Below are 22,246 nucleotides of genomic sequence, written 5' to 3' on the forward strand. Positions count from 1 at the left end.
AAAACCCCTTATTCAGGCACAGAAACGAGTAAACTTTTATAGGACAGATGCAAAATACCATATTACCACATAAACCGTTATTTCAAAGCAAAGTATTAGCTTTTGCACTTGTTCAATTAAAGTTTGCTTACTTCGGAGTATGTAATCGTCCGAAATAATTTTTTTTTGTCAAAACTATAACGTAATTTGTTTTTTGAGCTTGAATATAGAGTTTTCATTACGTTTTATAGTAGTTTACTCTACTCTAAGCATAGAATCAAACAGTGTAATCCGCTTTTGTTAAAACTGATACATAATTTGCTCTTATTTTCGAGAATAAGACGTTTTCAATATGTTTGATAAAATTTTTCTTGTTTATAGCAAGGAATCGTTTAAAATAAGCTGTATTTGCCTAAACTGAAACGTAATTCGATATTTGTGCATGGATACGAAGTTTTCAGTTTCTTTGACGTGAAATTTCTTGTTGCAAAAGGTAATAACTTGCTTTAAAACAACGCTTTATATGGTAATATGTGGTTTTGCATCTGCCCCATAAAAGTTCATTAGTTTGGAATCATAAAATCGTTTGAAATAAACAGTGCTGGTCAAAACTATAACGTAAATTATTTCTTTGAGACGAAATTTAAAGTTTTCATTAAGTTTTATACAAGTTTACTCTATTCTAAGTAAAGGAGTAATCAGGATAAATTGCTTTTATCTAGAGTAATATATAATTTGCAGTTTTCAGCCAGAATAAGACTGAATTAAGAATTAATCTTTTTAATGTAAGTTTTTGTATTCAAAACAAAGGATCGTCTAAAGCAAGCAGTTTTTTTCCAGACTGAAACGTAATTCGAATTTCTGTGCCTGAATAAAGGGTTTTTAGTTACTTTGATGTAAGGTTTCTTGTTTGTAACAATGAATTAACGAAAATAATTGGTTTTTATCCTAACTGTGGCATGAATCGTTTTTAAAAGACGAAATAAGATGTTTTTCCTCTGTTCAGAGAAAGTTTACTCGTTTCAAAGCATAGAACCGTTTGAAATTAACAGCTCTCGTTAAGGCTGTAACGCAGATCTTTTGTTTTGTGCTAAAATAAGACGTTTTTAGTCAGTTTGATATAAGTTTTCTTGTTCAAAGCAAAATATTGTCGAAAATCAACCGTTTTTGTCTAAACTGATACAAAATTCGGTGGTTTGTGTCCGAATACAAAGTTTTCAGATTCTTTAATGCTAGGTTTGCTGCTTCTAACAAAGAATCAACGAAAATATTTTGTTTTAATACAAACTGCAATATAAAATGTCTTTATTGGACAAAACATGATGTTTGGCATCTGTTTAATAAAAATTCACTCGTTTGGAAGCATAGAATCATTCCAAATAAGCTATTCTCGTCGAAACTATAATGTAATTAGTATTTTGTGCTAGAATACAGCGTTTTTGTTAGATTTATTAACAATTTTGTCTATTTTAAGCAATAAAACGAATAGGATTAGCTGCCTTTATTCAAAGTGATACATAAATTGCTCTTTTATGCCAGATTAATACGTTTTTAGTCTGTTCGATGTAAGTTTTCTTGTTCAAAGCAAAATATTGTCGAAAATCAACCGTTTTTGTCTAAACTGATACAAAATTCGGTGGTTTGTGTCCGAATACAAAGTTTTCAGATTCTTAAATGTTAGGTTTGCTGCTTCTAACAAAGGATCAACGAAAATATTTTGTTTTAATACAAACTGCAATATAAAATGTCTTTATGTTTAATAAAAATTTACTCGTTTGGAAGCATAGAATCATTCCAAATTAGCTATTCTCGTCGAAACTATAATGTAATTAGTATTTGGTGCTAGAATACAGCGTTTTTGTTATGATTTATTAACAATTTTGTCTATTTTAAGCAATGAAACGAATAGGATTAGCTGCCTTTATCCAAAGTGATACATAAATTGCTTTTTTATGCCAGATTAATACGTTTTTAGTCTGTTCGATGTAAGTTTTCTTGTTCAAAGCAAAAAATCGTCTAAAATAAGCCGTTTTTGTTTAAACTGATGAACAATTTAGACTGAGAGTCAACAAAAATAATTTGTTTTAATCCAAACTGATACTTTTTGACCCTATAAGAGTCCTATAAGAGTCCGAGATACGCCGTTCTCGTCAAGTCTATAAGGTAATTCGTTTTTTGTGTCAGAATACGACGTATAATAATAATAATAATAATAATAATAATAATAATAAAATTAATAATAGTAATAAAAGTAAGCTTAGTTTTCTAAGCAAAAATGAAGCTTATTTTGTGTGTTATATGAGCGTTTTCTCATTTCTATGCAAGAATTCATCTGTGATCTGTGTTTTTAGGCAAGAAATTGTCTAAAATTAATAACTCATTTTAAAACTGGTATAAACACATTTACTATACAAAAGTTAATAATAATAATAATAATAATAATAATAATAATAATAATAATAATAATAATAGTAATAATAATAATAATACTTTTAATAAGGAAAAATGACGCTTATTTTGTGTGTTACATGAGCGTTTTCTCATTTTTATGCAAAAGATCATGTGTGATCTGTGTTTTTAGGCAATCTAAGCAATTTTATAGATTTTAGGCAAGAAATTGTCTAAAATAAATCACTCATTTTAAAACTGGTATAAAAAAAACATTGACTACAAAAGTTATAATCGGTTTTTAATAATAATAATATTAATAATAATAATAATAATAATAATAATAATAATATTAATAATAATAATAGCAACAATATTAATAAAAATAATAGTAATAATAATAAAAATAATAATAATAGTAGTAATAAAAGTAAGCTTGTAAATGAAACTCGGAATTCACCCAAAAACTAATTTATTAGTAAATTAGATCCAACAACGACATTGACACTTCCACCGTGTCCTTCCAACTCACTAGGCGTTGCCCGTACGCCTCTCACGCGTCATCATTTCCCGCCAATTTCACCAGCAGCGCCCCCTTCACTTAACAGTCGGCCACGCTTCCGTGTTCCACGTCCTCGGGGAACCACCGGTGTTTCTAAAACAAGTAATTAACCAATACCATGTATCCGAGCCGTAGTATGCATCTACAGCCCGAGTCCCACTTAAGAACTATTTATAAACAACCTGAAAATAATCATAATCGTGTTTCTCACGTTGAGAATGAATCTGAAAATAATCATAATCGTGTTTCTCACGTTGAGAATGAATCTGAAAATAACCATAATCGTGTTTCTCACGTTGAGAATTAATTAAGAACAACAATAAGAACACCAACAACAACAACAATAAGATCACCAACACCAACAAGATCAGTAACCTCAACAATAAGTAGAAGAACAATAACAAGGACAAGAACAATAACAACAATAATAAATCATTAACTCATGAGTTTCAACGTAAAGCGCTTAAAAACAACATTTGGGCCCAAAATCGTGAGTTCACGTTGAACTTCACTCAGCTTCACAGCGAACTCAGTCATTCGTCACTGACATCGCCTATTGTTTCGTCTCCACTCGTCGTGGCGACAACGTAATGTCTCAATTTGTCCACTGAGTGAACACCCTCATATCGTTTTTGGGAACGCGTCGCCCCCGGCATGTCCGTCACGACGTACCTATCGTAGTCGAGCACTTTCTGAATTCGGTACGGTCCCGAATATTTAGGTAACAGCTTCCGACTTTTGCCCTCGTTTGAAGCTCGCGTGGTGCGTACCAACACGAGATCACCTGCATTAAATCTCTTTGGGGCACAGCGTCGCTTGTCATAACGCTCTTTTTGCTTCTGCTGTTCCTTTTCGACACGCTGAGCAACGTCTGCTCGTGTCCGTGGCAAATCACCATCATGAACACCCTCTGTCACCACGTTGGTGAGGATTGAGTCATTAGCATGTCGAGGTGTATACCCCAACAACAATTCGTATGGACTTTTGCCCGTAGTCGAATTCGGCGTAGAATTAATACCCCAACTAATTCTACTCACAAAGTCATCCCATTTCTCTTCTTCTCTCGAGCTAGCAGCAAGCTGAGATAAAATCGTACGATTCAATCGCTCCACCTGGCCGTTAGCCCGTGGTGTAGCAGTCGCGGTTAGTACTAATTTAACGTTTAAATCGGTACAATGTGTCTTAAACTTTTTGCTAGAAAAACAAGCCCCACGATCGGCTATTATACGTTTAGGTACACCAAACATTCCTGTAAGAGAAGCTAAAAATGATAAAACAGGGCCCACCTTAGTATTAGGCACGGCCCTGAGAAGACAAATTTAGTAAATGCATCGATAATAGCTAAAAGATAAGAATTATGTGATTTGCTCTTTACAAATGGTCCCAAATGATCCATGTGCAATGTGTCAAATGGTTGCGAATTCTTAGGTATGGGATTCAAAAATCCTGGCTGCTTTCCTCCGGCTTCCTTATTGTAGAGACACTCCAAGCAGCTAGAAATATATTTATGAACATACCTCCGCATTGAAGGAAACCAATAAGATTTCGACACAGATGCCAAAGTTTTCTCATTCGATAAATGGCCAATTCCATCGTGGTGTGCTAATAAAATCTGGCGTCTTACCGCTTTTGGTACGACCCATTTTAATCCTGACTCAGTCTGTTTGAATACTCGACCATCTTTTAGTTTATACTCTTTGTGAATGGCACGCTCTTCAGCGTTCGTCGGTGATTTTTCCAATATTTCCTTCAACAATGCGCATCTCGCATCCTTCATTTGAACAGCTAAAATCCAATCATCATCGTTAACATTAATATGCAAGACTTCCACTGAAGGCTCCGAAGGATCTAATACCGGATTTCTACTCAAAGCGTCAACGTGACTCATTTTACTGCCAGGTCTGTATTCTACAGTAAAGTCGAACTCAGAAGTCAACAACCACCATCTCCCAATTCGTGGAATCAAATCTCTCTTGGTAAGGGTTGTTCGTAAAGCATTACAGTCTGTGATCACCTTGAATTGAAGCCCCAACAAGTATACTCGATAATGTTTGAGAGAACAGACCACCGCTAGCGTTTCTAGCTCGTACGAGTGGTACCTTTGTTCCTCTTTGGTCGTCTGTCGGCTGAAAAACATAACTGGACGCAAAGATCCATCACCTTGTCGTTGCAACAGAATGCCACCAATTCCAACTTTAGAAGCGTCAGTGTGTAACTCCGTTTCAGCTTCCGCGTCGTAAATTGCAAGAACTGGTCTGCTCGTCAAGATGTCTTTTAAAGTCTGAAAAGCCTGCTCTTGTGCTTCTTCCCAAACAAATGCACTGCCTTTCTTTAGGAGACTCGTCAAACTGTTTGCTATTGTTGCGTAATCTTTCACGTACTTTCGAAAGTACCCACACAAACCTAAGAATTGCCTAAGTTTGTGTACGTCTGTTGGTTTGGGAAAAGCTGTCACCGCTTTGATTTTTGACTCGCCTGGCTTAATGCCTTCCGCACTGATCTCATGCCCTAAATACTCTATTTGACTTCCAAAGAAGCAACATTTACTCAGCTTTAGAGTCAATCCGAACTGTCGAAGCAATTGAAACACCGTTCGTAAATTGTTAAGACCTGTTTCAAAGTCTTTGGAAGGTATCAGAAGATCAGCTATGTAACAAAAAGCGGTTTGAAACCGTAATGGATCCAACATCTTATTTATAGCCCGCTGAAAAACTGCCGGAGCGTTGGCTAGACCAAAAGGCATGCGGACAAACTCGTAATGCCCATCAGGCGTAACAAATGCTGTCTTTGGAATCGATTCGGTGGCCATTGGGATCTGATAGTACCCACTCGCGAGATCTAGTGTGGTGAAAAACTTTGCACCGTTTAGTTTATCCAAATGTTCGTCTACTCGTGGTAACGGAAAGCGATCTTTGATTGTTTTCGAATTTAATTGCCGATAGTCAACACACATACGGTGTTGCCCATTTTTCTTCCGCACCAACAGTATGGGACTCGAATATGGCGAGTCTGATTCTCGTATGACTCCGCTACCTAACAAGTCATTTACTATATCTCGAACAATTCTTCTTTCGTGATGCGATAACCGATAAGGACGATAAACTACAGGTTTATCATCAGTCAAAGTTAACTTCATTTCTGCCGCAGTTGTGGCACCTATTTCCGCTACATTTCGTGCAAAACAATCTCGAAATTCGTTAACGAGTTGTAACAATTGCTCGAACTGAGCCGGGTCTAGATTCTTATTGACTTGTGTAAGAAGTTCCCACCGTTGAAAACTCTTTACCTCAACCTTCCTCACAGAAAAGACACTCACCGTCGTAGCTGTCCTTTCCTGCTCGCAAGGCTCAGCTCTCGCAACGATTTGCGCCTTTCGATAGACCAGATCTTGGTGCGATAGATTGCGAACGGTCACTAGGCCTCCATCACATGTGACACACCGATGAACAACGTGTTCGAACCCTGGTCTCGAACGTTGACACCCTTCAACGTAATAAGCTCCTTTCCACCCATCGTCTTTTGCCTTGATTCGTATGCAACCAATGGATTGAGGAGGGATCACTGTTTCCTCTTCCGCCCAAAGTGCAACTTTTCGTGTCGGAAGTTGGCCTAGAAATGCTTGGATCGATTCGTTGTTTCCGTCAACTACTCTCACAGCTTCCTCATTTGCTATAATCGTATTAGCACCCGCATTCAGGAAAGTCTGTCCCACTATGACAGGCACACGTTGTGCACTGTCTTCGACGATCAAAGCTTTTACGTTTGCCTTGACAAGATCCACTTCTAGCTCTACTTCGACTTCCCCATGCACTTTGGTGATTCCCTGGCCATAACCACGAATCAAATGTAAACTTGGCTGCCACATCAGTCCCAATTCTCTAGCAACACTTTGCTTGACAAGGACCGGTTCAGCTCCTGAGTCAATGTAAGCTCGCGTCGGCTTACCATTGACCTTAATGTCTATGTAATAATTCTTATTATTACTTGCGTCAGCTACACTTGTCGTTAGTGCCTGCTTAGACATGTTTTCTTTTACTAAGTTACCACGTCGGCACTCAGCATCCACATGTCCAATGCGACCACATTTCTTGCACTCAATTCTTGGTTTCGGGCACTTTGTCGCAACATGTCCTCGATTACGACAATTGTAACACCGAACTGACGAATACAGTTTTTGTGCTTCGACTCGACTTGGAAGGAACCTCCTCCTTTCCCGAGGCGCCTGCTTTGCGAGCGTATCCCGCTTGTCACCTTCGGATCTCAGAGTCGACAAATACTCAGCGTACAAGCTTTCGGGTGTAACGTAACGCCCTGCTCTAGCCCCATTTCTGAGAGTCACGTCAGTGATTCCATCAATAGGACAGGAGACTGCATTCGTTCCTGTTATGTCACAAGCCTGCAACAGATTTAATTTCCCAAAATAATATTGTGCCCAGGTTTCCCCATCTTCCTTCACCCTATTCACTAGCTTACGAAGTGTGGAAGCATAATCGTGGTGATCGGGGAAGGTGGCTTGTAACAAACGTTTCCATTCATCCCAGCTCCGGTCGTATGCTGAGGGATCGAGATTGTCGTACCACTCCTTGGCCAACCCCTTGAGTCGACTTATCATGCCGTAAATCGTTGTACGTTCGTCCCAACCGTTCACGAGAGCCAATTGGTCAATTTTATGCAACCACTTAGTGGTACTAAAATTGGGGTTTCCTGGAGCGAATTCAGGAATCAGGTCACTTTTAATGCCAACTTGTCCTGATGTGTGCTCAAAATTGCGGTTTAGCAAACGTCGATTCAAGTTTTCCACGAGTTGCTCAAGTCTCGCGATTCTAGCGGATTCGGCCGAAACTGGGGGTGAATTTACTGTACTGGAGACCCCAGGCGCGGACCTTTTCGGCCGTGGCTCATCGTCACTTGAGTCCGAGTCGTCCGAGTCCACATTTCCTCGGTACCTGTGACGCCCCATTGCGAAAATCTCACCAGAAAACTTTTCGCGCCTTTTGAGCCACACCCAAATGAAAATTGACAGCGTGTGGTTGCGTAACTCCTAGAACTCGTCAGAAATCAGAAAAACCAGATAAATTCGGCTAGCACCCGATTGATTTGTTCGATTTCAAGTCGTAAAACACAATTTTGTTACGAATGAAACGGTACAGATTCCCAAAACTTCAATTTTTGGCCCTTGCCTTGGCGACCCACAAATTCCTCACAAAATCGCCACAATTCACCACTCTCTATCGGAAACGATTATTTGAGCAATATCCTACCGCTGCTCTGTAAATGAAACTCGGAATTCACCCAAAAACTAATTTATTAGTAAATTAGATCCAACAACGACATTGACACTTCCACCGTGTCCTTCCAACTCACTAGGCGTTGCCCGTACGCCTCTCACGCGTCATCATTTCCCGCCAATTTCACCAGCAGCGCCCCCTTCACTTAACAAGCTTAGTTTTCTAAGCAAAAATGAAGCTTATTTTGTGTTATATGAGCGTTTTCTCATTTCTATGCAATAGATAATGTGTGATCTGTGTTTTTAGGCAATCTAAGCCATTTTATAGTTTTTAGGCAAGAAATTGGCTAAAATTAATCACTCATATTTTAAAACTGGTATAAAAACAATACTATACAAAAGTTATAATCGGTTTTTAATAATACCAATAATAATAATAATAATAATAATAATAATAATAATAATAATAATAACAATAATAATAATAGTAATAAAAGTAAGCTTAGTTTTCTAAGCAAAAATGAAGCTTATTTTGTGTGTTATATGAGTGTTTTCTCATTTCAATGCATGAAATCATCTGTGATCTGTGTTTTTAGGCAAGAAATTGTCTAAAATTAATAACTCATTTTAAAACTGGTATAAAAACATTTACTATACAAAAGTTAAAATCGGTTTTTAATAATAATAATAATATTAATAATAATAATAATAATAATAATAATAATAATAATAATAATAATAATAATAATAATAATAATAATAATAATAATAATAATAATAGCAATAATATTAATAAAAATAATAGTAATAATAATAAAATTAATCATAATAGTAGTAATAAAAGTAAGCTTAATTTTCTAAGCAAAAATGAAGCTTATTTTGTGTTATATGAGCGTTTTCTCATTTCTATGCAAAAGATAATGTGTGATCTGTGTTTTTAGGCAATCTAAGCCATTTTATAGTTTTTAGGCAAGAAATTGGCTAAAATTAATTACTCATATTTTAAAACTGGTATAAAAACAATACTATACAAAAGTTATAATCGGTTTTTAATAATACCAATTATAATAATAATAATAATAATAATAATAACAACAATAATAATAATAATAATAATAATAATAATAATAATAATAATAATAATAATAATAACAATAATAATAATAGTAATAAAAGTAAGCTTAGTTTTCTAAGCAAAAATGAAGCTTATTTTGTGTGTTATATGAGTGTTTTCTCATTTCAATGCATGAAATCATCTGTGATCTGTGTTTTTAGGCAAGAAATTGTCTAAAATTAATAACTCATTTTAAAACTGGTATAAAAACATTTACTATACAAAAGTTAATAATAATATAAATAATAATAATAATAATATTAACAATAATAATAATAATAATAATAATAGTAATAGAAACAAAAGTAATAATAATATTAATACTTTTAATAAGGAAAAATAGAGCTTATTTTGTGTGTTACATGAGCGTTTTCTCATTTCTATGCAAAAGATCATGTGTGATTTGTGTTTTTAGGCAATCTAAGCCATTTTATAGTTTTTAATATTTAACAAAAGTTTGCTTTAAAATAAAATGTTTGAAAAACTGAAATTAAACAAAATTAATTGTGTCTAACACTTTAGTAGAGGAAAAAGGAGGAGACATAAAAGTCACTAAAGTCTTAAATGTAATACAGTTTTCAATGTTTAAGACGAAGACGAAAATGCAGCATTTACTGTCACTTTAATTTTAGTAAAAATTTTAGTAAAAAGATAAAAATTGATAGGAGTAACTGTTTTCGAGATATAAGCAAGAAACCAAAAAGCTGTTACCTTAATTAAGCGCTTGCATATAAGCAAATTTAGTACTAAAAACAACTCTAAAGACTTTGGTGACTTTTATGTCTTCTCCTTTTTCCTCTACTAAAGTGTTAGACCCAATTAATTTAGTTTAATATCGGTTTTTCAAACATTTTATTTTTAAGCAAATTTTTGTTAAAGATTATTTATATCCAACTCTATAACTCGCTTATGGTTGGTCCTACGGAAAAATGCAAATAACTAATTTGTAGGAAATTTTGTCAGCTTTAATTTTGAAAAAAAGTTAAAAATTGATAGGAGTAACTGTTTTCGAGATATAAGCAAGAAACCAAAAAACTGTTTCCTTAATTAAGCGTTTGCATATAAGCAAATTTAGTACTATTAGTAGTATTATTATTAATGTTACTGTTATTAATATGACGACTAAAGACGACTCTGAAACATTTAGTGACTTTTATGTCTTCTCCTTTTTCCTCTACTAGAGTGTTAGACACAATTAATTTAGTTTAATTTCAGTTTTTCAAGGATTTTATTTTAAAGCAAATTTTTGTTAAAGATTATTTATATCCAACTCTATAACTCGCTTATGGTTGGTCTTACAACAGAAATGCAAATAACTATTTTGTAGGAAATTTTATCAGCTTTAATTTTGAATGAAAGATAAAAATTGATAGGAGTAACAGTTTTTGAGATATAAGCAAAAAACCAATAAGAAAACTGTAACTGTTACTGAAAGAAAATGTAATTCAGTTTTCAATGTTTGAGACGAAGACGAAAATGCAGCATTTAAAATCGACTCTGAAGACTTCAGTGACTTTTATGTCACCTCCTTTTTCTTTTAATAAAGTATTGAACCCATTAAATTAAGTGTATTTTAAATCACAAGACATTTTCTGTTAAAGAACTTTTTTTTTAAATATTAATTATTTTCAAACTTACATCTCGCTTATGGTTAGTCCTACATGAAAAATGCAAATTACTATTTTGTAGGAAATTTTATCAGCTTTAATTTTAGTAAAAAAATAAAAATTAATAGGAGTAACTGTTTTCGAGGTATAAGCAAGAAACCAAAAAACTGTTACCTTAATTATGCGCTTGCATATAAGAACTGTTACAGTTTTCACTTTGGTTTTTTGCTTATATCTCGAAAACAGTTACTCCTATAAATTTTTATCTTTCCTTTAAAATTATAGCTGATAAAATTTCCTACAAAATAGTTATTTGCATTTCTTTTGTAAGACCAACCATAAGCGAGTTATAGAGTTGGATATAAATAATCTTTAACAAAAATTTGCTTTAAAATAAAATGTTTGAAAAACCGAAATTAAACTAAATTAATTGTGTTTAACACTTAAGTAGAGGAAAAAGGAGAAGACATAAAAGTCACTAAAGGTTTCAGAGTCGTCTTTAATCGTCATACTAATAACAATAACATTAATAATAGTAATACTAATAGTACTAAATTTGCTTGTATGCAAACGCTTAATTAAGGTGACAGTTTTTTGGTTTCTTGCTTATATCTCGAAAACAGTTACTCCTATCAATTTTTATCTTTTTACTAAAATTAAAGCTGATAAAATTTCCTACAAAATAGTTATTTGCATTTTTCTTGTAGGACCAAGTATAAGCGAGTTATAAAGATGGATATAAATAATATTTAACAAAAATTTGCTTTAAAATAAAATGTTTGAAATACTGAAATTAAACTAAATTAATTGTGTCTAACACTTTAGTAGAGAAAAAAGGAGAAGACATAAAAGTCACTAAAGGTTTCAGAGTCGTCTTTAATCGTCATACTAATAACAATAACCTTAATAATAATAATACTAATAGTACTAAATTTGCTTGTATGCAAACGCTTAATTAAGGTGACAGTTTTTTGGTTTCTTGCTTATATCTCGAAAACAGTTACTCCTATCAATTTTTATCTTTTTACTAAAATTAAAGCTGATAAAATTTCCTACAAAATAGTAATTTGCATTTTTCTTGTAGGACCAAGTATAAGCGAGTTATAAAGATGGATATAAATAATATTTAACAAAAATTTGCTTTAAAATAAAATGTTTGAAATACTGAAATTAAACTAAATTAATTGTGTCTAACACTTTAGTAGAGGAAAAAGGAGAAGACATAAAAGTCACTAAAGGTTTCAGAGTCGTCTTTAATCGTCATACTAATAACAATAACCTTAATAATAATAATACTAATAGTACTAAATTTGCTTGTATGCAAACGCTTAATTAAGGTGACAGTTTTTTGGTTTCTTGCTTATATCTCGAAAACAGTTACTCCTATCAATTTTTATCTTTTTACTAAAATTAAAGCTGATAAAATTTCCTACAAAATAGTTATTTGCATTTTTTATGTAGGACTAACCATAAGCGAGATATAAGTTTGAAAATAATCAATATTTAAAAAAAAAGTGCTTTAACAAAAAATGTCTTGTGATTTAAAATACACTTAATTTATTGGGTCCAATACTTTATTAGAAAAAAAAGGAGGTGACTTAAAAGTCACTGAAGTCTTCAGAGTCGTTTTTAAATGCTGCATTTTCGTCTACGTCTCAAACATCGAAAACTGAATTACATTTTTGTTCAGTAACTGTCACAGTTTTCACTTTGGTTTTTTGCTTATATCTCGAAAACAGTTACTTCTATAAATTTTTATCTTTCCTTTAAAATTAAAGCTTATAAAATTTCCTACAAAATAGTTATTTGCATTTCTTTTGTAAGACCAACCATAAGAGAGTTATAGAGTTGGATATAAATAATCTTTAACAAAAATTTGCTTTAAAATAAAATGTTTGAAAAACCGAAATTAAACTAAATTAATTGGGTCTAACACTTTAGTAGAAGAAAAAGGAGTAGACGTAAAAGTCCCCAAAGTCTTCAGAGTCGTTTTTAATCGTCATATTATTTACAATAACATTAATAATAATAATACTAATAGTACTAAATTTGCTTATATGCAAACGCTTAATTAAGGTAACAGTTTTTTGGTTTCTTGCTAATATCTCGAAAACAGTTACTCCTATCAATTTTTATTTTTTTACTAAAATTGAAGCTGATAAAATTTCCTACAAAATAGTTATTTGCATTTTTCATGTAGGACTAACCATAAGCGAGATAAAGTTTGAAAATAATTAATATTAAAAAAAAAGTGCTTTAACAGAAAATGTCTTGTGATTTAAAATACACTTAATTTATTAGGTCCAATACTTTATTAGAAGAAAAAGGAGGTGACATAAAAGTCACTGAAGTCTTCAGAGTCGATTTTAAATGCTGCATTTTCGTCTTCGTCTCAAACATTGAAAACTGAATCACATTTTTGTTCAGTAACTGTTACAGTTTTCACTTTGGTTTTTTGCTTATATCTCGAAAACAGTTACTTCTATCAATTTTTATTTTTCTTTCAAAATTAAAGCTGATAAAATTTCCTACAAAATAGTTATTTGCATTTTTCTTGTAGGACCAACCATAAGCGAGTTATAGAGTTGGATATAAATAATATTTAACAAAAATTTGCTTTAAAATAAAATGTTTGAAAAACTGAAATTAAACTAAATCAATTGTGTCTAACACTTTAGTAGTGGAAAAAGGAGAAGACATAAAATCACTGAAGTTTTTAGAGTCGTTTGTAAATGCTGCATTTTCGTCTTCGACGACAGTTACTGAACAAAAATGTAATTCAGTTTTCAATGTTTGAGACGAAGACAAAAATGCAGCATTTACTGTCACCTCCTTTTTCTTCTAATTAAGTATTGGACCCAATAAATTAAGTGTATTTTAAATCACAAGACATTTTCTGTTAAAACAAATTTTTTTTAATTATTAATTATTTTCAAACTTATATCTCGCATATGGTTAGTTCTACATGAAAAATGCAAATAACTATTTTGTAGGAAATTTTATCACCTTTAATTTTGGTGAAAAGGTAAAAATTGATAGGAGTAACTGTTTTCGAGATATAAGCAAGAAACAAAAAAACTGTTACCTTAATTAAGCGCTTGCATAAAAGCAAATTTAGTACTACTAGTATTGTTATTATAAATGTTATTGTTATTAATATGACGACTAAAGACAACTCTAAGACTTTAGTGACTTTTATGTCTCCTCCTTTTTCCGCTACTAAAGTGTTAGACACAATTAATTTAGTTTAATTTCAGTTTTTTAAACATTTTATTTTAAAGCAAATTTTTGTTAAATATTAAAAACTATAAAATGGCTCAGATTGCCTAAAAACAGATCACACATAATCTTTTGCATAGAAATGAGAAAACGCTCATGTAACACACAAAATAAGCTCCATTTTTTCTTATTAAAAGTATTATTATTATTATTACTTTTGTTACTATTACTATTATTATAATTATTATTATTATTGTTAATATTATTATTATTATTATTATTATTATTATTATTATTATTAACTTTTGTATAGTAAATGTTTTTATACCAGTTTTAAAATGAGTTATTAATTTTAGACAATTTCTTGCCTAAAAACACAGATCACAGATGATTTCTTGCATAGAAATGAGAAAACACTCATATAACACACAAAATAAGCTTCATTTTTGCTTAGAAAACTAAGCTTACTTTTATTACTATTATTATTATTGTTATTATTATCATTATTATTACTATTATTTTTATTATTATTATTACTATTATTATTATTATTATTATTATTATTATTATTATTATTATTATTATTATTATTATTAAAAACCGATTATAACTTTTGTATAGTAAATGTTTTTATACCAGTTTTAAAATGAGTTATTAATTTTAGACAATTTCTTGCCTAAAAACACAGATCACAGATGATTTCTTGCATAGAAATGAGAAAACGCTCATAACACACAAAATAAGCTTCATTTTTGCTTAGAAAACTAAGTTTACTTTTAATACTATTATTATTATTATTAATATTATTATTATTATTATTATTATTATTATTATTATTATTATTATTATTATTATTATTATTATTAAAAAATTATATTAAACAGACAGAAAACGTCGTATTCTGACACAAAAAAACGAATTACGTTATAGACTTGACGAGAACGGCGTATCTCGGACTCTTATAGGACTTTTATAGGGTCAAAAAGTATCAGTTTGGATTAAAACAAATTATTTTTGTTGACTCTCAGTCTGAATTGTTCATCAGTTCAAACAAAAACGGCTTATTTTAGACGATCTTTTCTTTGAACATGAAAACTTACATCGAACAGACTAAAAACGTATTAATCTGGCATAAAAGAGCAATTTATGTATCACTTTGGATAAAGGCAGCTAATCCTGTTCGTTTCATTGCTTAAAATAGACAAAATTGTTAATAAATCTAACAAAAACGCTGTATTCTGGCACAAAATACTAATTACATTATAGTTTCGACGAGAATAGCTTATTTGGAATGATTCTATGCTTCCAAACGAGTAAATTTTTATTAAACAGATGCGAAACATCATGTTTTGTCCTATAAAGACATTTTATATTGCAGTTTGTATTAAAACAAAATATTTTCGTTGATTCTTTGTTAGAAGCAGCAAACCTAACATTAAAGAATCTGAAAACTTTGTATTCGGACACAAACCACCGAATTTTGTATCAGTTTAGACAAAAACGGTTGATTTTCGACAATATTTTGCTTTGAACAAGAAAACTTATATCAAACTGACTAAAAACGTCTTATTTTAGCACAAAACAAAAGATTTGCGTTATAGTCTTAACGAGAGCTGTTAATTTCAAACGGTTCTATGCTTTGAAACGAGTAAACTTTCACTGAACAGAGGAAAAACACCTTATTTCGCCTTTTAAAAACGATTCATGCCACAGTTTGGATAAAAACCAATTATTTTCGTTAATTCATTGTTACAAACAAGAAACCTTACATCAAAGTAACTGAAAACCCCTTATTCAGGCACAGAAATTCGAATTACGTTTCAGTCTGGACAAAAATTGCTTACTTTAGACGATCCTTTGTTTTGAATACAAACTTACATTAAAAAGATTAAAAACGTCTTATTCTGGCTGAAAACTGCAAATTATATATTACTCTAGATAAAAGCAATTTATCCTGATTACTCTTTTACTTAGAATAGAGTAAACTTGTATAAAACTTAATGAAAACATTAAATTTCGTCTCAAAGAAATAAATTACGTTATAGTTTTGACCAGCACTGTTTATTTCAAACGATTTTATGATTCGAAACTAATGAACTTTTATGGGGCAGATGCAAAACCACATATTACCATATAAAGCGTTGTTTTAAAGCAAATTATTACCTTTTGCAACAAGAAATTTCACGTCAAAGAAACTGAAAACTTCGTATCCATTGACAATTATCGAATTACGTATCAGTTTAGGCAAAAACAGCTTATTTTAAACGATTCCTTGCTATAAACAAGAAAAATTTTATTAAACATATTGAAAACGTCTTATTCTCGAAAATAAGAGCAAATTATGTATCAGTTTTAACAAAAGCGGTTTACTCTGTTTGATTCTATGCTTAGAGTAGAGTAAACTACCATAAAACGTAATGAAAACTTTATATTCAAGATCAAAAGAACAAATTGCGTTATAGTTTTGACAAAAAAAAAATATTTCGGACGACTACATACTTCGAAGTAAGCAAACTTTAATTGAACAAGTGCAAAAGCTAATACGTTGCTTTACAATAATGATTTATGTGGTAATATGGTATTTTACATCTGTCCTATAAAAGTTTACTCGTTTCGCTACATTGAATCATTCGAAATAAATTATTTTGACACAACAACAACGAAAATAATTTGTTTTTGTTTAAACTGACACATAAGTCGCTTTTATAAATCGAACTAAGACGTTTGGCATCTGTATAGTGAAAGTTTTATCGTTTGGGGGCATAAAATCGTTTGAAATTAGCAGTTCTGGTCAAAACTATAACGTAAATTATTTCTTTGAGACGAAATTTAAAGTTTTCATTAAGTTTTATACAAGTTTACTCTATTCTAAGTAAAGGAGTAATCAGGATAAATTGCTTTTATCTAGAGTAATATATAATTTGCAGTTTTCAGCCAGAATAATACGTTTTTAATCTTTTTAATGTAAGTTTTTGTATTCAAAACAAAGGATCGTCAAAGTAAGCAGTTTTTGTCCAGACTGAAACGTAATTCGAATTTCTGTGTCTGAATAAGGAGTTTTCAGTTACTTTGATGTAAGGTTTCTTGTTTGTAACAATAAATTAACGAAAATAATTGGTTTTTATCCAAACTGTGGCATGAATCGTTTTTAAAAGGCGAAATAAGATGTTTTTCCTCTGTTCAGTGAAAGTTTACTCGTTTCAAAGCATAGAACCGTTTGAAATTAACAGCTCTCGTTAAGACTATAACGCAAATCTTTTGTTTTGTGCTAAAATAAGACGTTTTAAGTCAGTTTGATATAAGTTTTTTTGTTCAAAGCAAAATATTGTCGAAAATCAACCGTTTTTGTCTAAACTGATACAAAGTTCGGTGGTTTGTGTCCGAATACAAAGTTTTCAGATTCTTTAATGTTAGGTTTGCTGCTTCTAGCAAAGAATCAACGAAAATATTTTGTTTTAATACAAACTGCAATATAAAATGTCTTTATAGGACAAAACATGATGTTTGGCATCTGTTTAATAAAAATTTACTCGTTTGGAAGCATAGAATCATTCCAAATAAGCTATTCTCGTCAAAACTATAATGTAATTAGTATTTTGGGCTAGAATACAGCGTTATTGTTAGATTTATCAACAATTTTGTCTATTTTAAGCAATGAAACGAATAGGATTAGCTGCCTTTATCCAAAGTGATACATAAATTGCTCTTTTATGCCAGATTAATACGTTTTTAGTCTGTTCCATATAAGTTTTTTTGTTCAAAGCAAAAGATCGTCTAAAATAAGCCGTTTTTGTTTGAACTGATAAACAATTCAGACTGAGAGTCAACAAAAATAATTTGTTTTAATCCAAACTGATACTTTTTGACCCTATAAGAGTCCTATAAGAGTCCGAGATACGCCGTTCTCGTCAAGTCTATAACGTAATTCGTATTTTTGTGTCAGAATACGACGTTTTCTGTCTGTTTAATATAATTTTTTAATAATAATAATAATAATAATAACAATAATAATAATAATAAAAATAATAATAGTAATAGTAACAAAAGTAATAATAATATTAATACTTTTAATAAGGAAAAATAAAGCTTATTTTGTGTGTTACATGAGCGTTTTCTCATTTCTATGCAAAAGATCATGTGTGATCTGTGTTTTTAGGCAATCTAAGCCATTTTATAGTTTTTAGGCAAGAAATTGTCTAAAATAAATCACTCATTTTAAAACTGGTATAAAAACATTTACTATACAAAAGTTATAATCGGTTTTTAATAATAATAATAATAATATAAACAATAATATTAATAATAATAATAGTAATAATAATAATAGTAATAATAATAATAATAATAATAATAATAATAATAATAATAGTAGTAAATAATAATAATAATAATACTTATAATAATGAATTTCTTTCTAAATTAAAGCTTAGTTTTTCAAAGCAAAAATGAAGCTTATTTTGTGTTATCTGAGCGTTTTCTCATTTCTATGCAAGAGATCATCTGTGATCTGTGTTTTTAGGCAAAAAATTGTCTAAAATTAATAACTCATTTTAAAACTGGTATAAAAACATTTACTATACAAAAGTTATAATCGGTTTTTAATAATAATAATATTAATAATAATTATAAAAATAATAATAATAATAATAATAATAATAATAATAGTAATAATAATAATAATAATAATAAAAATAATAATAATTGTAGTAATAAAAGTAAGCTTAGTTTTCTAAGCAAAAATGAAGCTTATTTTGTGTTATATGAGCGTTTTCTCATTTCTATGCAAGAGATCATCTGTGATTTGTGTTTTTAGGCAAGAAATTTTCTAAAATTAATAACTCATTTTAAAACTGGTATAAAAACATTTACTATACACAAATTATAATCGGTTTTTAATAATAATAATATTAATAATAATAATAACAATAATAATAATAATAATAATAATAATAGTAATAATAATAAAAATAATAGTAATAATAATAATAATAAAAATAATAATAATAGTAGTAATAAAAGTAAGCTTAGTTTTCTAAGGAAAAATGAAGCTTATTTTGTGTTATATGAGCGTTTTCTCATTTCTAAGCAAGAGATCATCTGTGATCTGTGTTTTTAGGCAAGAAATTGTGTAAAATTAATAACTCATTTTAAAACTGGTATAAAAACATTTACTATACAAAAATTATAATCGGTTTTTAATAATAATAATATTAATAATAATAATAACAATAATAATAATAAAAATAATAGTAATAATAATAATAATAATAATAATAATAATAAAAATAATAATAATAGTAGTAATAAAAGTAAGCTTAGTTTTCTAAGCAAAAATGAAGCTTATTTTGTGTTATATGAGCGTTTTCTCATTTCTATGCAAGAGATCATCTGTGATCTCTGTTTTTAGGCAAGAAATTGTCTAAAATTAATAACTCATTTTAAAACTGGTATAAAAACATTTACTATACAAAAGTTATAATCGGTTTTTAATAATAATAATATTAATATAAATAATAATAATAATAATAGTAATATTAATAATAAAAATAATGGTAATAATAATAATATGAATAATAATAATAATAATAATAATAATAATAGTAGTAATAAAAGTAAGCTTAGTTTTCTAAGCAAAAATGAAGCTTATTTTGTGTTAGATGAGCGTTTTCTCATTTCTATGCAAAAGATCATGTGTGATCTGTGTTTTTAGGCAATCTAAGCCATTTTATAGTTTTTAATATTTAACAAAAATTTGCTTTAAAATAAAATGTTTGAAAAACTGAAATTAAACTAAATTAATTGTGTCTAACACTTTAGTAAAGGAAAAAGGAGGAGACATAAAAGTCACTAAAGTCTTAGAGTTGTCTTTAGTCGTCATATTAATAACAATAACATTTATAATAACAATACTAGTAGTACTAAATTTGCTTATATGCAAGCGCTTAATTAAGGTATCAGTTTTTTTGTTTTTTGCTTATATCTCGAAAACAGTTACTTCTATCAATTTTTAACTTTTCACCAAAATTAAAGGTGATAAAATTGCCTACAAAATAGTTATTTGCATTTTTCATGTAAAACTAACCATAAGCGAGATATAAGTTTGAAAATAATTAATAATTAAAAAAAAATGTGTTTCAACAGCAAATGTCTTGTGATTTAAAATACACTTAATTTATTGGATCCAATACTTAATTAGAAGAAAAAGGAGGTGACAGTAAATGCTGCATTTTCGTCTTCGTCTCAAACATTGAAAACTGAATTACATTTTTGTTTAGTAACAGTTACAGTTTTCTTATTGATTTTTTGCTTATATCTCGAAAACAATTACTTCTATCAAATTTTATTTTTCTTCCTAAATTAAAGCTGATAAAATTTCCAACAAAATAGTTATTTACATTTTTCTTGTAGGACCAAGCATAAACGAGTTATAGAGTTGGATATAAATAATATTTAACAAAAATTTGCTTTAAAATAAAATGCTCGAAAAACCGGAATTAAACTAAATTAATTGTGTCTAACACTTTAGTAGAGAAAAAAGGAGAAGACATAAAAGTCACTAAATGTTTCAGAGTCGTCTTTAGTCGTCATATTAATAACAATAACATTAATAATAATAATACTAATAGTACTAAATTTGCTTATATGCAAACGCTTAATTAAGATAACAGTTTTTTGGTTTCTTGTTTATATCTCGAAAACAGTTACTCCTATCAATTTTTATCTCTTTTTCAAAATTAAAGCTGATAAAATTTCCTACAAAATAGTTATTTGCATTTTTCTTGTAGGACCAAGTATAAGCGAGTTATAAAGATGGATATAAATAATATTTAACAAAAATTTGCTTTAAAATAAAATGTTTGAAATACTGAAATTAAACTGAATTAATTGTGTCTAACACTTTAGTAGAGGAAAAAGGAGAAGACATAAAAGTCACTAAAGGTTTCAGAGTCGTCTTTAATCGTCATACTAATAACAATAACATTAATAATAATACTAATAGTACTAAATTTGCTTGTATGCAAACGCTTAATTAAGGTGACAGTTTTTTGGTTTCTTGCTTATATCTCGAAAACAGTTACTCCTATCAATTTTTATCTTTTTACTATAATTAAAGCTGATAAAATTTCCTACAAAATAGTTTTTTGCATTTTTCATGATAAAATTTTCTACAAAATAGTTATTTGCATTTTTCATGTAGGACTAACCATAAGCAAGATGTAAGTTTGAAAATAATTAATATTTAAAAAAAAAGTGTTTTAACAAAAAATGTCTTGTGATTTAAAATACACTTAATTTAATGAGTCCAATACTTTATTAGAAGAAAAAGGAGGTGACATAAAAATCACTGAAGTCTTCAGAGTCGATTTTAAATGCTGCATTTTCGTCTTTGTCTCAAACATTGAAAACTGAATTACATTTTTGTTCAGTAACAGTTACAATTTTCTTATTGGTTTTTTGCTTATATCTCGAAAACAATTACTCCTATCAATTTTTATCTTCTTTTCAAAATTCAAGCTGATAAAATTTCCTACAAAATTGTTATTTGCATTTTTCTTGTAGGATCAACCATAAGCGAGTTATAGAGTTGGATATAAATAATCTTTAACAAAAATTTGCTTTAAAATAAAATGTGTGAAAAACCGAAATTAAACTAAATTAATTAAGACTAACACTTTAGTAGAGGAAAAAGGAGAAGACATAAAAGTCACCAAAGTCTTGAGAGTCGTTTTCAGTCGTCATATTAATAACAATAACATTAATAATAATAATACTAATATTACTAAATTTGCTTATATGCAAGCGCTTAATTAAGGTAACAGTTTCTTGCTTTTATTTCGAAAACAGTTACTCCTAACTGTTTTCGAGATATAAGCAAGAAACCAAAAATCTGATACCTTAATTAAGCGCTTGCATATAAGCAAATTTAGTACTATTAGTATTATTATTATTAATGTTATTGTTATTAATATGACGACTAAAAACGACTCTCAAGACTTAGGTGACTTTTATGTCTTCTCCTTTTTCCTATACTAAAGTGTTAGACTCAATTAATTTAGTTTAATTTCGGTTTTTCAAACATTTTATTTTAAAGCTAATTTTTGTTAAAGATTATTTATATCCAACTCTATAACTCGCTTATGGTTGGTCTT

The 22,246-nt window shown here is 29.8% G+C and overlaps 1 protein-coding gene across 3 annotated transcripts; it reads right to left on the reverse strand.

Moving 5' to 3' along the window:
- Positions 1-2,893: 2,893 nt before the first annotated feature.
- LOC135265916 (uncharacterized) lies at positions 2,894-8,282 on the reverse strand. Of its 3 annotated transcripts, XM_064356310.1 has the most exons (3): positions 6,246-8,281; positions 4,995-5,210; positions 4,748-4,933 (listed from the first exon to the last, which is right to left on the reverse strand). In XM_064356310.1, the coding sequence occupies exons 1-3, from the start codon at positions 7,887-7,889 to the stop codon at positions 4,892-4,894; spliced, it is 1,902 nt and encodes a 633-aa protein (XP_064212380.1). In that variant the 5' UTR covers positions 7,890-8,281; the 3' UTR covers positions 4,748-4,891. The 3 variants fall into 3 exon arrangements, with proteins under 3 accessions (XP_064212381.1, XP_064212379.1, XP_064212380.1); XM_064356311.1 differs by lacking the exons at positions 4,748-4,933; positions 4,995-5,210 and adding an exon at positions 2,894-3,022 and having other exon boundaries at positions 6,246-8,282; XM_064356309.1 differs by having other exon boundaries at positions 2,905-5,210; positions 6,246-8,270.
- Between the last annotated feature and the right edge of the window lie 13,964 nt (positions 8,283-22,246).

Source organism: Tribolium castaneum, chromosome 4 (genome assembly GCF_031307605.1).
Source record: "Tribolium castaneum strain GA2 chromosome 4, icTriCast1.1, whole genome shotgun sequence".
In the NCBI taxonomy this organism is placed as follows: domain Eukaryota; kingdom Metazoa; phylum Arthropoda; class Insecta; order Coleoptera; family Tenebrionidae; genus Tribolium; species Tribolium castaneum.

Bases quoted from the DNA above. Each gene is read 5' to 3' on its own strand.
- LOC135265916 (XM_064356309.1), bottom strand. From the start codon at position 7,889: ATGGGGCGTCACAGGTACCGAGGAAATGTGGACTCGGACGACTCGGAC. The intron at 5,211-6,245 runs GTGAGTGTCTTT...CAGGCTTTTCAG, and splicing joins AGGAAAGGACAGCTACGACG to ACTTTAAAAGACATCTTGAC.